At 44.1% G+C, this 14,625-nt stretch overlaps 1 protein-coding gene across 10 annotated transcripts in view; it reads left to right on the top strand.

Annotated features, from left to right (window-relative positions):
• The first annotated feature begins 3,037 nt into the window (after nt 1–3,037).
• SPIRE1 (spire type actin nucleation factor 1) overlaps nt 3,038–14,625 on the top strand; it is a 156,361-nt gene continuing 144,773 nt past the window's right edge. For 3 of the 10 annotated variants that reach the window (XM_072949323.1, XM_072949322.1, XM_072949321.1), the window contains exon 1: nt 3,040–3,589. In XM_072949323.1, the coding sequence (XP_072805424.1) occupies nt 3,292–3,589 (298 nt within the window). In that variant the 5' untranslated portion in view covers nt 3,040–3,291. The other 7 variants (XR_012063947.1, XR_012063948.1, XM_072949329.1 and 4 more) reach the window with 5 other exon arrangements.

The raw sequence follows: 14,625 nt of genomic DNA, 5'->3' as shown, positions 1-14,625 counted from the left end.
TTGCATTTAGGATTGTTGATGGAATTAGCGTCCTTAGAGGAGTGATTGTTTACAGCCCTCTGAGGGATGCAGTTACCTAGATCACTTTGAAGATGACTACTATGGGGGGACGGCCCCTATGGTGAAACTTAAGTGCTAAGGGATTCACAAGGACCAATCAGAGGACATGGGGCATCACATCATTCATTCAAAGTGTTTAAAATATTGAAAGTGTAACCAATGATATTGGTACATACTAATTTTAAAGCACCTGTTTTTATGTATTCTGGTTTGGTGCAGTGTGGGATGAAGTGTAAAGACTTTTTTCTTGCTCTGGGCCAGCTTAGAGAGACATTGTCACGTACCCGAGGGAGCCGGACCCATCAGGAGGCCTGGTCCCCGTCCCACCACTTTCATTACTAGCCTTTTGTCTGGTCATCTGTAAGACAGGGATAGTAATGTCTGAGCTTCAAGTTGTGCAACTCTGAAAGTATAAAATATCACTATAAAGTTATAAGGTATTATAGTTGTGGACAGTGAAAATTCAGTTGTAACACTGAAAAAAAATGCTGTTCTATTTTTTTTCCTTTTTGGTGCACTTTTCTAGGTGAATGTGCCTCTTAGGAGCAATTGTCTGGAAGTTGTCTGGGATAAGCTTGTGCTGAACAGGCAAATTGTGCTCCCTGAAAGACTTGGAGCAGCTCAGCCAGCATATCCAGAGTATGGAGCACGAAGTACACTAATTCTGCAAAAGTTATAAGTAAATATAAGATTAGGAAACATTTTAATGATTCCATTTTTAAATAAATATAACAACAAAATCAGCAAAAACTCAAATGAGATTCTGTGTAACACATGCCACCATGTTTCACAGATCTCACAGCACTTTGAAAAAGGCATTCACATAATGATACAAATTGTTCAGACATTTTAATTGTATAGAGCGATTTTTAAAAAGTGAAGCCACAGAAGCAAAAAATAAAATCAATGACAGAAATTGGAACTAATTATATGGAACATGAAGGGATTTGAGTCTGAATTGAAAATGAGAAGATGGGCAGGTTTCAGGTTACCCTGACAGTGTTACTTAGACCTGCTGAGAGAGTGCTGGACCCTGACAGCCTTTGAATTGTCAGCAGTCACTTTCTAAGAGTCCCGGGGGTGATGGACAGTGGGGCTTATCAAAACTGCAAAGGCTTCTGAAAATGAGATAAAAATTATACCATCTTTATATAAAGAAGCATCAACTATTCAGTTTATACAATGACTAGATTTATAATAGAAGATGGCCAGGATTTTTAAAGAGTTACCTTTTTTTCTCTGCGTACAAAGAACATTAAACATTTTCCTTGTCATCTTGCCTCACGTTAAGTCCATATAAGCTCATGAAGTCAAGAAATTTAAATATATCAATCATGAATTTGTGTTTGACAACAAAAACCCTTTTGCTGTTTGCAATATTGTATGTTCCTGTGATTCAGTGACAAGATGTTTTTCTACCCAAAATGTATTTTTATTTTAAAAGTTATCACTTAGGAAAGGGAAATGATCCTTCTGATGGGGATTTGTTTTTAAGAATACCCCTTAATTTTTAAAGATAACATTTGAGTAAAATTTGGATTTCCATTCCTCACTTCCATTTCCTTCCTCCTTCCTGTTATTGTTATCTTTACGTGGAGATTTACTCGCTGCTCTGTGCCAGAGTGGCAAGTGTCTGGCTCATGGATTGCTCAGTTGATTAAGTCATTTACTTGTCTTTTAGGGGTGAGGTAAGGACCAAAATGTTACTGATTTTTGGCTGTAGCTGTCCAAGTGCAGCAATACTCCCCAAGGCCGGAAGATGGCGGTGGTGTCCATAAAAGTAGACCATTCCACTGTTTCTGCATGGTTCAAACTAGTATTTTAAAGCCCTCTCTGTATTTTCAAAATTCATGCAGGATCTCAACTTTTAAAATAGCAACTGTTAGGAGTTGTTTCTGTGTTTTCAATCAAGAGGTTTTATGTATTTATCCACCCTATCTGTAGCATATGAGGAATAGACCTTTTCAGGGCTGAAGCACACAGTGCGTTTTTACAAACAGGGTTATGAACCCATAAAGTGACGTTACTTAGAGTTTGTTCTGTACATCTTGTAATGAAATTACAATAAGGTGCCCGGGGAGAAGCTTTGTCCTCCCTGTCTTGCAATGTCTCCCTTCGTATCCTCTTGCTTTCCTCTTCTCCCGCTCCGCTGTATGCGCTGCGGTGTCTCAGGCGTTTCTAATAGGCTGCCGTCATTTCCCGCGCAAGGTGCAGTTGCTGAGCGCGCAGCGTCTAGTACTGCGCATCAGGCTGCCTGAGGGGGTGTATCGGTACTGACACAGGTGCAGTTCTTACTTGGTGGATGCTTTCAGCTCTGTAAGGTTCTCACACAGGCCTAGTCTCAGGGAGGAGTGTTACCAGTAAACTCGCTAACGAGCGATTGTTTTATCTAAGAACTATCTGTTTCATTGCCTGCTTAATGAGTCCACCGAGGCCTGGAGGCCTTTATTTTATGGCTGACTGTCCCTGTGCTGTTGGCTCCAGGAGGTATGCACAGACTCGGTTAACTGGGCTGCGATGCGGGTGGTCACCGGGACATCATCCCCTCCTTCGTGAGGCGAGTCCGAAGGACGCTGGGACGAACGTCTGCGGATTACCAGCGACAAGCTGGCATCGCTGGCCTGACCTGTGCGCCTGGGAGAAGCCAGTGAGCCAACTCACAAACGCCTCGGGGGCTTGGGATGGAGGGGGGATGCGGAGGGACGTTTTCCAAGCCAACGGTCCGGCGCGTGGAGGCCGACCGTAGCCGGCAGAGCAGAGCAGGGCCCGGGGACCGGGAGAGAGCGCCAGGGCCGGGGCGCTTCCACCCGCCTTTCGCGGAGGCCACTGCAGCTCAAGGGGAAACCTCGGGCCCGAGCCGGCGCGCGGCGGGGGCGGGGCGAACCCAGCGCGCAGGGGCGGGGCTCGAGCCACGGGGCGGGCCCCCGAGCGCTGCGCTGGGGGCGGGGCCGCGGACGCCATTGCGCTGCCGCGCGCAGGCGGCGATCTTGTCAGGGGCGCGCCCTGTCGCCGTGTCCCCAAGCCCTTCCCCCGCCCGGTTCTCCGGCCCGGTCCTCCAGCCCGGCTCCCGGCCCGTCCTCTGCCCGGTCCCCCGCCCAGTCCCACCCCGTCCCCGCCCCGTTCCCCCGGCAACGCGCGCGGCCCGCTGGGCGGGGTTCCGGGGATGAGGCGGCGGCGGCGCCGCGTCGAGACGATGCTCTGCAGCTGAGGAGACGCGGCGCGACCCGCGGGATGGCTCAGCCGGCCGGCCCGGAGGGAGGCGAGGGGCCGCCGGGCCCCGGGGCGGCCGCGGGCCCGCAGGACGCGCTGAGCCTGGAGGAGATCCTGCGGCTCTACAACCAGCCCATCAACGAGGAGCAGGCGTGGGCCGTGTGCTACCAGTGCTGCGGCTCCCTGCGCGCCGCGGACGCCGGCCGCCGCCAGCCCCGCCGCCGCGTGCGCTCGGCCGCGCAGGTCCGCGTGTGGAGGGATGGCGCCGTCACGCTGGCGCCCGCCGCCGAGGACGGAGGAGAGCCGGGCCCCGCCGCCGGTGAGCCGCCGCCCGCCCCTCGACCCCGCTCCTCCCGCAGGAGGGCCGCGCCGCGGGCCGTCCCCCCACCGCCAGCCACAGCCCCCGGCCCCACAGGCTCCGGCCCCACGGAGGTCGCCCCCCCACAGCCCCCGGCCCCACGGAGGTCGCTCCCCCACAGCCCCCGGCCCCACGGAGGTCGCCCCCCCACAGCTCCCGGCCACACGGAGGACCCCCGCCGCCGCCACGGGCCTTTCCGTCCCGCGACCCCCACCGCCTCGAGAGGCGGGGGAAGCGGGCCGGGCCTGCGGCGGAGCGCGGCCCACGTAGCTGGGAGCGTGGGCGGGGGCCCCGGCGGCGGCGCAGTAGGGGTGCGGGGTCCGAGGGTCAGTGCGCCGCCGTGGGGCCCCCGCGCCAGCAGGTCGGAAGGGGAGTGGGTCGCGCCCCCCGAGCGCGGGAGGCCGTTTCTGCGCGCTCGTACTGGCCCAGCTTCGCCTGGTCGCGGTAATTGTGCCGGCGGGAGGGCTGCGCCTTTCGCGAGGAGCCGTCGGCCAGTCGTACTTTTCAAGATTGTCAGCGACATTCCCTCGGTTGGAAATAGAAGGAAATCTGGGCCCTGAGAATTCTGCTATTTTGGGAGGCATAGAAGAGACTGAATTATGTTTTTTATTATCTTCTAAAAAGTAAGAAGTAATACAGTTTCCATGAGCGTAACAGTTTGTTGTGATGAAAAACAAGCTTGTGAAATAAGTTGACAAGATACCGGATAAAGAGATACGGTGGATCCTACGTAGGTCATTGTCTGCTGTAAGTTATTCAGCGTTGTCACCTCCCCATCAACATCTAGGGCTTACCCAGCTATCTACTGATGATGAAGAGGGGGTTGATAATAGGTTTCACCTGTCTGTTTTTATCTACTGCAGTCTTTTGAGAGACGAATTTTTTAAAAACGTTAAAAAAGATCCACCCTCACTTTTAGAAAAGTTGATGGAAGTGTCAAAATGATTAAGGTGAAGATGTAAAATGACATTTTACAGACAGAATTAGTAACTGACAGAATTAGTAAAATGACATTTAATGATAATTCTTATTAAGTCGGTTAAAATAGAAAACAGTCAAGATAACTTATCAATTCTTTCAGTTTCTACAGAGCATTTATTATTTTTGATGTCAGGTAAACAGATTTTAGAATTCATTCATGACTGTCATTAGTATGAATGATAACATGTTCACTCAGTGTAACACACTGTCTTTCTGGAGAGAATAGCAGAGTTGTTTCCCACAGCAGCAGTAATGGACTTGGAATCCATCCTCTTCCTCCTTTGTTCTGCTCATGACCTTTGTTGCCAGTTGCTGAGAGCCCAAAGTTGCTGATACGGTCTTGAGCATTTTAGGGTCAATTGAGTAAAAATCTGAAAAGTTCATACTAAGATATTGCTTATATTAGACAATTTTATTTCCTCCTAGTAATAAGAGTAGTTGGGTGGCTGTAGAAGGCACAGTGTCTTCTGAACATTTAATTTTGATTCTTGAAAATGCTGTTTAATTTGGTATATGCACACTTGTATAATTTCTACTTTTAAGGAAGAGTAGTTATCATGACACCTCCGTTCTAAGAAGCACTTTCTTTTCCATTGTAAGATGTGTGACATGATGTATGTTGGCAGTCAAAAGCAGTTACATTTTCATACATTATCTTTTAACTTACTTTCTAAATGAAGGTTTAGGAAGTTAAGTGATGTGCTCGAATTCATACTGATAACTTTGAATTAAATTCAAGTCTTTTAATCTCTAGGCTTTATAATATTATGAAATGAAACAGATTTGGTTTGAACTGGGATCATAATGCCTTCCCTGTCTAGCTGAGTTACCTTGATTAAGTTCCTTAACCTCCCTGATTGCCACCTTCTCATCTGTAAAATGAGAATAGATCACTTTTTTTGCAGCATTGAGGTTTCAGTGAGATGGTATGTGTAGTGACTAATGCAAGGTTCAGAATGGAGCAGGTACTCAATAACTTGGTTCCCTTCCTCCTCTAATCCTGTAGGCCTTTCACACCACCATGGAGCCTCTGTCCAGCTGTTCTGTATTTTTACTTAGAATTGGGATGCATGTCTAGGGCAGGGTTTCTCAGCCACAGTGCTGACATTTTTGTCTGAATAACTCTTTGTCGTGGGAGCTGTCCTGTGCCTGCGTAGGATGTTTAGCAGTGTCCCTGGTCTCTGCCCACCAAATGCCAGTCTGGTCCTGTCTCCTCCCCCTGGTTGTGACTCTAAAGAGTCTCCAAGCATGACCGCATGTCCCCTGTGGAGAACCACTGGTCTAGGCAGATGATGGGTGGTGCCCAGGATTGTGGTCAGTGTGGAGAAATGGATCCCGGCTGTAATTCTCAAGTAAGGGAATCTCAGCTGGCCACTGTCCTGCTGTTGTGTTGAATAGTTGGTTCTTAACCACTATCAGCAATATCGCTCCATTTAATCCCATAGAAAGAAAGAGCACTTCACATTCATTCAGCACTTCATACAGCCTGTTTTGGGGTTGAATGTAGCAATATTTGATTGTAATCCTTGTTTGCTTTTAATAGTATTGATGTACAGAATATTCATGTTCAGGTTGAATTAAAAATTTAGGAATATACTCTAAGAGAAATAGGAAAATGTGGAAGGCATGGAAATGAAACCAGTACTGGAAGAAAACAATGAAGAATAAGTAATTTTATTTAGCATTCATACGTAACTTAAAGCCATATACTAACATGACCATGAAAGCATTGTGATATAGGATTGAAAGAGATTAAAGAGGAAAAAATGAGTTCTTTAGAGGATATCTTAAGAAAAAGAGATTAAATTATGAATCGTGGTCTTGAAACAGTGTATTTTATGAAGTATTTGTGATGACAGGAGGGCGTTGATTAGAATCAGGAGGGCATATGGTTTGTATTAGGTGGCTTAAAATTTTATTTTCCCCAATGTTTATACACTTGAAGTTATAAAAAGACCTTACTGTTTGGTAAAAGTTTACTACATACAGGTTGATGAAGTTTTCATCAATTTCATCACACCATTAATTAACTAGTTAAAGACACTCAGGCTCTTCATATACGCCTGTTTGTCAGCAGTACACCTATCTGGCCTTTAAACACCTTATGGTATACACATGCTTTAGAAAGTGGTCATTGATGGAGTTTAGGTTATATTTCAGTCTCCACAAGATTAGAACGTGTTTTTTCTGGGATGCCACAAAGAATTATTCACAGTAGTACTAGAGCTTAGAAACATTGCATGGTCTAAGCAGCCTCATAGACTTGTAAATAGCCATCTGACGAAAATAACTTGTTTGACTTTGATTTCAAAATTTTTTATGTACCCTTAGCATTAGATGTATAAGGAACATTTAAAAAATTATGAGCACATCTTGATTTAAAATAATCTTAAGACTGGTAATAGGTTTTCCTGGGAGAAACAGCGAAGGCCTGCGTGCATATTAATAAAGGGATTCCTTGGTATAGGGAACATTGGGGCTTTGTTTGGGATTTGAATAGAGGATATGATCAGTCAAGCTTCTCAGCAAGTTCATGCTAATTTGGTGGGGGAAGTGGTCTTGGAATAATATCCTATTTGGTTTTAAAGAGAGACAGAATATTTGTGGAGAAGATTGAAATAGTGAAAACCTGTTTTCACTATTAATTTTGTTCACTCTTGGTATTTTTCTTGAGTGTTCACATCCTGATTATTAAATGAAAGGAATACTTGAGGTTTGTGTGTGTGTGTACAGGGTAGAGGTTGTGTGTGAATGACAGTATTAGGGGTTGGTGAAATACCTTATCAAGTTACAGCAATAGGTAAGAATTATTCCGCTTGTACAGTATGTCCAAATATGTGGCGTTAATTCAGTTTTTAAAATATGCATTGAGTCCATACTGTGTGCATGCAGTGTTCAGGTTTTGTGTGTGATTTAATCATAAATAGTTGTAGTCATTATTGAGGAGGAAATAGAACATAATCAGTGATCAGTTTACCATGAAGCTAGTGCGGCTCAGCTTGGAGCCCACTCCTTACACAGTCCCCTTATAGGTCCCTGAGAGGGGCTTTAATCATGTGTTCAGATGATCATTTGCAAAATTAAGATGTCTTAACCATAATCAGTTAAGATTGCTGTCACTTTTTGACTCCAGTTTGCTTTCTGGTGTATTTCCAGTTGAGTTGGGCTGTGTGGGAGTGGCCACAGACATTTTTGGGAGAAATTTTGGGATAATACATTTGTGCTTTTTGTATCTGCATTTCTGCCTTATGCAAAGGAACATGGTGGAAAAATACTACTCATTTACAGATACTGATATGTAAGTAAGTTGGGACTCTGTTGGGAAGTCATTTGCCTTACTAAGAGTTTTGATTCAGCTTTAGAAGAAAAAAATCATTGGTCTACCAAGGACTATATGTTGATAAGAGGAGACGATAAGTCGTAGTCTGCCTGTTTTATTTGTAAGGTCAGAATCACTTTCCTGCTTTGTAGGTTCTGTGAAATGGCGACAGTTCTCACCCCACCTTCGTAATAGTGTCATTGGACCATGTAAACTTCCCATTTGCTTCCTGTGGGCCAAGTAGAAAAGAAGAAACTATCCTCTCCCAAATACTTGTTTAAAACTATGCGGGAAAGATTCTGTGTTGCCAAATTACCAAATATGTTTTCAAACAAACTTTTTATTTTGAGATAATTTTAGATTGAAGGAAAATTGCGAAGATAGTGTAGAGAGTTCCCGTGTGCCTTTCATCTGGTTCCCCTAATGTCAGCATCTTATGTTACTGGGTATGTTGGTCAGAACTGACTAACCGCACGTTACTCTTAGCTAAACTGCAGACTTCATTTGGATTGCCCTAGTTTTTCTGTTGGTGTCCTTTTTCTGTTTCAGAACCCCACCTGGGAAACCTTCCTGCATTTGGTTGTCATGTCTCCTTAGTCTCTTCTGCTCTGTGGCCGTTTCTCAGACTTTCCCTGTTTCCCACGACCTTGACAGTCCTGAGGAGTACAGGTTGGGGGTTCTGCACAGTGTCCTCCCAGTTAGGTTTGTCTGGTGTTTTCCTAACGAGGATGGGTTGTGTGTTTGAGCGGAGAGTACCAGAGAGGGGAAGGGCTCCTCTCATCACATAGGGCTGGGGCCCGGGATGTCCCACAGCACCACGGGTGATGGGCACCTTGGTTGCCAGGTTTCTCTACCAAAGAGTAACTGTTTACCTTTTTTATACTTTATTCTTTGGGAAGGAGTCACTGGGTCCAGCCTGCATTTAAGGGGGCTCTTCCTGCAGCAGTGAGTATCTGCTTAGTATTATTTGGTATTCTGTGAGGAAGACTTGACTCTTCTCCCTCATTTACTTATTCAGTCATTTATTAAGTCTAGATTCATGTGTATTTTATACTTCGGTTGTTATCCATTACCTCTTTCTTTCTTCCTTTCTTCCTTCCTTTCTTCCTTCCTTCCTTCCTTCCTTTCTTCCTTTCTTTCTTCCTAAATTGTTCCAGCTGTGGCCATTGGAAGCTCTTTCAGGCTGGTGCCCGCTTCCCTTTGTGCCCGTTTTGTGTTTTGAGCACATGGCTTCTTTCTGGCACTACAGGATGCTGCAAGGTGTATCTCGTATATTTTCCGCCCCAGCCCCAGAATTAGATGTATCTCCAAGGAGCTCAGGGCTGGGTGTCCTTATTGCTACTGAGATTGTTTTATTTTTAATATAGAAGAACAATTGAAATGTTAAAAGGTTTTATTATTTTTGTTCAAACTTTGTTAGATTTGGGAAACACCCTTTCTGGTGTCTTCCTTTTACTGGCATGGCCACTGTTGTCTGCTGGTTGGTATATCCACTCCTTTGTTCAGCAGTTGCTTATGGAATACTGCAGAGCCATGTTGAGTAGGGAGGTTCTGAGAGAGCCGTTTGCACAACATGTTTATTAGAAGGGAGAGATACCTGGGAACTGACACCAGAGGAATCTATGTTGGGTGTAAACTTGGGTATACTGGAGCTGAAGGGAGGTCAGTGAAACGCGGCCACTTTTCTTGTGTCTAACATCAACTCCCTTTAGTATTTACTTTAGTGCAGGTATGCCACTGTTGAATTCAAACTAAAATCAGTCTGGGACATTAGTGTAAATTTAGTAAGGATTTGATTGGGGTCATGTATATGGAAAGGCTGTATCCCTCATAATAACAAGATTTGCTGACCCACATTTAGCTTCTGAAAACTGACTCTTAGATCTTTTTATACTACTTGTGCTAATGCATTTTTTAAAATTGGGTCTGTTGTCTTTTTCCCTCATAGTTCCCACTTTCTCCCCTGCCTAATCTCATTGGAAGCCAAATTCCATCTGATGTACTCCCTTAGTATTTGTATTTCTGGGAAATGAAGATATATATGGAAATAAATGGTTAGTAGTAGTAGAATGCCATTAACAGTCACTGTGGATTGTCTGGTCCTGAGACTAGCCATTTCCTCCTGGATTTTAGTGAAAATATGTTAGAAGAACCCCCTATTACATGTCTTCAGTTATTCATTTCACCAGTATTTGTGTGCCTTCTAGGTAAACTGTACAAGATGTTGAAGAGAAAGAGAGGAAGGAAGTGCACCCATACACTCAAGATCACAGGTGCATAAATTAACACAGTACAGTAATTCCAAAATAATAGAGACATGTACAGAAAGCTCTGTGAGTGCAGGGGAGAGTGCTCAGTGTGATGTGAGGCAGGTTTCTCAGTGGAGGTCTATTTTCTGGAGATCTTGAGGGATAAGCAGTGGGATAAAAGGAGAACTTGTTAGGCAGATGCAACAGTCAACATAAAGGCTTAGAAATGTGGAAGAACTATTCAAAGAACAATGGTACACGGATTGTAGTATGGCATTTGTGCTGACACCCACTTCGCCATTCCAAAAGCAGACACTACTTAATCAGTCATCACATTTTTTGCTGCTGAATGTGTAAGCAGCTCCAGAGATCTCACCAGGGTGCTTCAGGCAGCCACTACCAATTATTTGGAGTTGGCACGTGAGGTTGAACCTGTTTGTCTTCTCTGCAGTGGGCATCCATGGTGCCTGGAGCATCGGATGTGTGTGGGAGTGGTGGAGAGGGAGACAGACTGGAAAGGTGCGCCGACTGGCATCAGGTTTCCTAGTGCTTTTTGTGCTGCGGCTGAGTTTGCACTTCTGGCCTGTATAGGCAGCGGAGAGCCATGTGAGGATTTTATGCAGGAAAATGGTGTAGACAGGTTACTCCAAACAGAAAGATAAACTTTGTAGAAGCTCGTTTGAACTGAGTGAACTGAGGGCAGAGACACCAGGAGGCATTTCACGCTATCATTAGATCTTAGTGGCCTCTAAGTTGTCAAACCAGTTAGGAGTGTTATGGCCGTTCAGGCAGGAGATGATGGCGGCCTGAACAAGGGCAGTAGGAATGGGGACAAAGAGTCAGACTGAGAATGATTTAGGAAATAGAACAGGACATGGCTATTCAGTTTGTGATGTGGGGTGAGAAAAAGGAAGGAATCTTGGAAGGCTCGGACCTCCCACCTGGGTGCCTGGATGGTAGGGAAGGCAGGGGCAGGATGGAGTGGGAAGATGATGACTTACACATGCTGGAAATTGAGTTGGCCTGGAAAAATATTTTTCCTATGGAGTCATGTTATTTCCCACCAAGTTCCTTTGCTCTTCCAGAAGGTTACAAATAAACTGTTCAATGTCACATGGTCACATGAAAAGAACATAAGGGTTGGCTGTAGAAGATGTGGTTTTGTTTCTTGGTTCTGACACTTAGTATTGCTTAGTTATAACTTCAGGCAAGCCATTTAACCTCTCTGACTCGCCATTTCTTTATCTGTAAAGTGGAAATAATATATGCCTAGCCCTTCTTAGAAAATTGTTGAGAACAAATGAGGGGGTTAATGTGAGGGCATTTTGTCAGCTCATACATACTTAGACATGTATATATTTGCACACATATATATTTTCACTGAGCCATTTCTTCCCTTGGTAAAAGGTTGAATGTTTCAGGCTACTTTGATCCAAGATTGATAAAGAATTACTAAGAGAGTCTTAAGTAAATGTGTATTTGAAGTCCATAAAATGATACTTGAGGTTGAATGAAATCTGAAGTGTTGGTCTTCATCCAGTCGTTAGATCCTGGCTGCCTCAGGTGCTACGCCAGGGCTTTAGTGCAGATTGTAATGGGCTGAAGAGAGCCCAGCAGAATGACGGAGGACGTTTGCTCGTGTTTGACCACCATTGATTCTAGCTTTTACATTTAAAAAAATCATATGGTATTCTTGAATTTAGCTTTTCACTCACTTTATTTTCTAACGTGTTTGATATTATTTATTAATAATTTAATCTAGCCTCTTTAAATCCTTGGGGAGTGTTGGGGGGCTTCTTTACATAAGTAATAAAGTAATGTAAATAAAACTTTCAGCCCTAAACTGTTGGAACCAACTTCATTTGCGAACTGTAAGATAAGGCGCAGCTTAGATGAAACATTTGGCTTATTCTATTGCCTGATGTGTGTAAAATTAAATTTTATTGGTGGGAAATGATTAACTTTTAAAGATTTGTTTAAAAATTGTCTGATGATAGTTGCTTCCTAACTTTGATCTTTTTGCAGTTAACAATCATTTTTATTCTACTTGCATTTGAGGAACTTAGTACTTTACTGATAGGTATAATAAGAATATAACTTATGAAGTTAGTTGCAGAAAGAAGGTGTTTCTTGGTATATATATAGTAAAGGTTAAATAGCTAAAAATGTGTGCCTAGATAGTTTTTACAGTTTAAAGCAGATGCACCCAATCTTGATAGAGGGTAAGTAACATATATGGGCAAGTGGATATGGATGGCAGTTACGAGGCTGCCAGATATCTGAAGGAGCTTGAGTTTGGGATAGAAGTACCTGACATACCTCTCTGGCAGGGTTCCTGTTGGCTAGGATGGTGTCAAATGTGAATGGAGGCCGCAGTGGAGAGGAAGTTCTACAGAGAATACACAGAGTGTGTATTAAAAACCAGAATTCTTCAATTGACAGGAAATATGAGAATATTTGGGATCATCACCTGCTAGTCAGCTTTTTTAAATAATTTGACTTGGGGAGGTTCCCCTCCAGGTTCTCCTCCTTCTTGAAAAAAAGTGATACAGTGCTGTGATCTCAGTGTATTTTTGAGGTCTCATAAAGTTTAGGCAACTCATTTTTGGATTAATATCACTAGGGAAATTTGTTAACCCAAATTCACACTGTACACAAAAAGAATCCCAACTTCCATCATCTGATCCCAACACAGGAGTGTCAGAAATGTGACCTCTGCACTGCTCCCCACCCCCCTTATGTGTCTGTGAAAAAGAAAACATTGCTGCATGGTCACACTTGCCTGCAGAGCTCTTCTGAAGGTAGCATCCTCGGCAGCCGCTGCCGTTCGGTTAGAATCTGCATGAGAGGTGAAGCCCGTTTCCTGTTACAGTCTTTGAGTGTTGCCAAATTACATAAAACAGACAAAGTTATATTTGAGTTTTGTTGAAAGAAGTTATGCTGAAACTGAAGTAATATTTTCCAGTGAAAAATACTTGACATTTAGTGATATTTGTTGTATGAGCTGATTTAGTTAATTAAGGTTGCTGAATAGAAAGAAAAAAGTAACACTCCAGTAATTAACAAAATGTATTATTATAACTTTTATTGCAGAACAAGGTCAGTTATATCTTCTTACTCTTGGACTAGTTTGGGAGAGTTTGGGGTCTGGACCAAACTTCTCCCTAGATTTGGGAGGCAGTGGTGCTGGAAGAGGGACAGAAATTGGGGTGCTGGTTCTGTCAGGCAGCCAGCCGGGCCTGCTCATTGGAGGAGCAGGAAGAACTAGAAAGGGAGGCCGGGCTGCAGGTAAGGGCCAGCCCGTGGTCTGTGCTGGGGGGTCTGGAGTTGTTTTTAGTTACTGATACTAGGCCCAAGGGCTAGATGGTCCCTAGGAAGGCACCCAGCAGTCATAAGCCAAGCCAAGGCTTCCTTGCCCACCCCCCCTTTTTTTTTTCAAATGAGCAGATTTAGTCACAGGTTCTAGGATGCAAAGTACAGACTAGTTCCCAGAATTAAAGCAGAAGCCCCCATGTTTCAGAGTTGGGATAAACTTGAAGTTTATGGCAAAGGTGACTTGAGGCTGAAGGTTCTAGAGCCTGGCTTGGGGCTGAGTCTACCTTTGGGGATCAGATGAGCTCAAGGAAAGAGAGTTAAATTCTGGGGGGAACCTGTTAAACTGACATATTGTCCCTGAGCGAAGAGATGACTGCTCTGTCCATAGTGTAGTGAGATTAAGGGTCATGTTCCTCACCAGGGCCAGGGTCAAAAATCATTTGTAAGAGCACCACTGGGTTGTACAAGGACACGTGCATGTCTTTATGCTTCTATGTTTGTTTGAAATGGTAAGATTATGCTCCACATCTGTTGAGATGTGATTAGGTGCATTCCCCATGGCTATTCAGGGGCTTCTTTGTTTTATTAAGACGGTTTAAATAAAGCTCACCTAAACACCAAGTATTTTTGTTCTCTGCCCACAGTTATTTGTAATGATCAGGGGACAGGTAAACCAAAGTAATACTTAGCAAAAATTTATTCTTAATATTCTTGAACTCCGTCCCCCCACCCCCGTGCTGACCTGCTCTTCACTTTTAGGCCCCCATGTCTTCTTAATCTCTCCCTTACTGAGCTGGGACACCTGGCTTGGGTCAGCACCTGGGCGACTGGTCACAGTTCTTTGACCTTCACTAAATCATCTTATTCTTGAGAGCTTGAGCTTCCTCAGCTGATAAGATGAGGGTTTTGCACCATTGCTTCTCACGTCTGGGCACTGCACCAGCATGGAGAATATGTTCCATCTGTATACAGCAAGTATGGATTAATTTTAAGTATTAATGAGTTATTTCATTGACCATAATTTATTTTCTTAGAATTTAAAAAGATTGTGGGGTTGGTTTGAATGGCATGTATTTCTGGAAATGTCCAGGAAATTTTGGATGGATGTCTTTGTCTTTAATACATTTCTGGCA

The sequence above is a fragment of the Vicugna pacos genome, chromosome 24, assembly GCF_048564905.1.
Source record: "Vicugna pacos chromosome 24, VicPac4, whole genome shotgun sequence".
Classification (NCBI taxonomy): domain Eukaryota; kingdom Metazoa; phylum Chordata; class Mammalia; order Artiodactyla; family Camelidae; genus Vicugna; species Vicugna pacos.
Note: the sequence above shows the minus strand (reverse complement) of the source record. Positions and strands in the feature narration are given on the sequence as shown.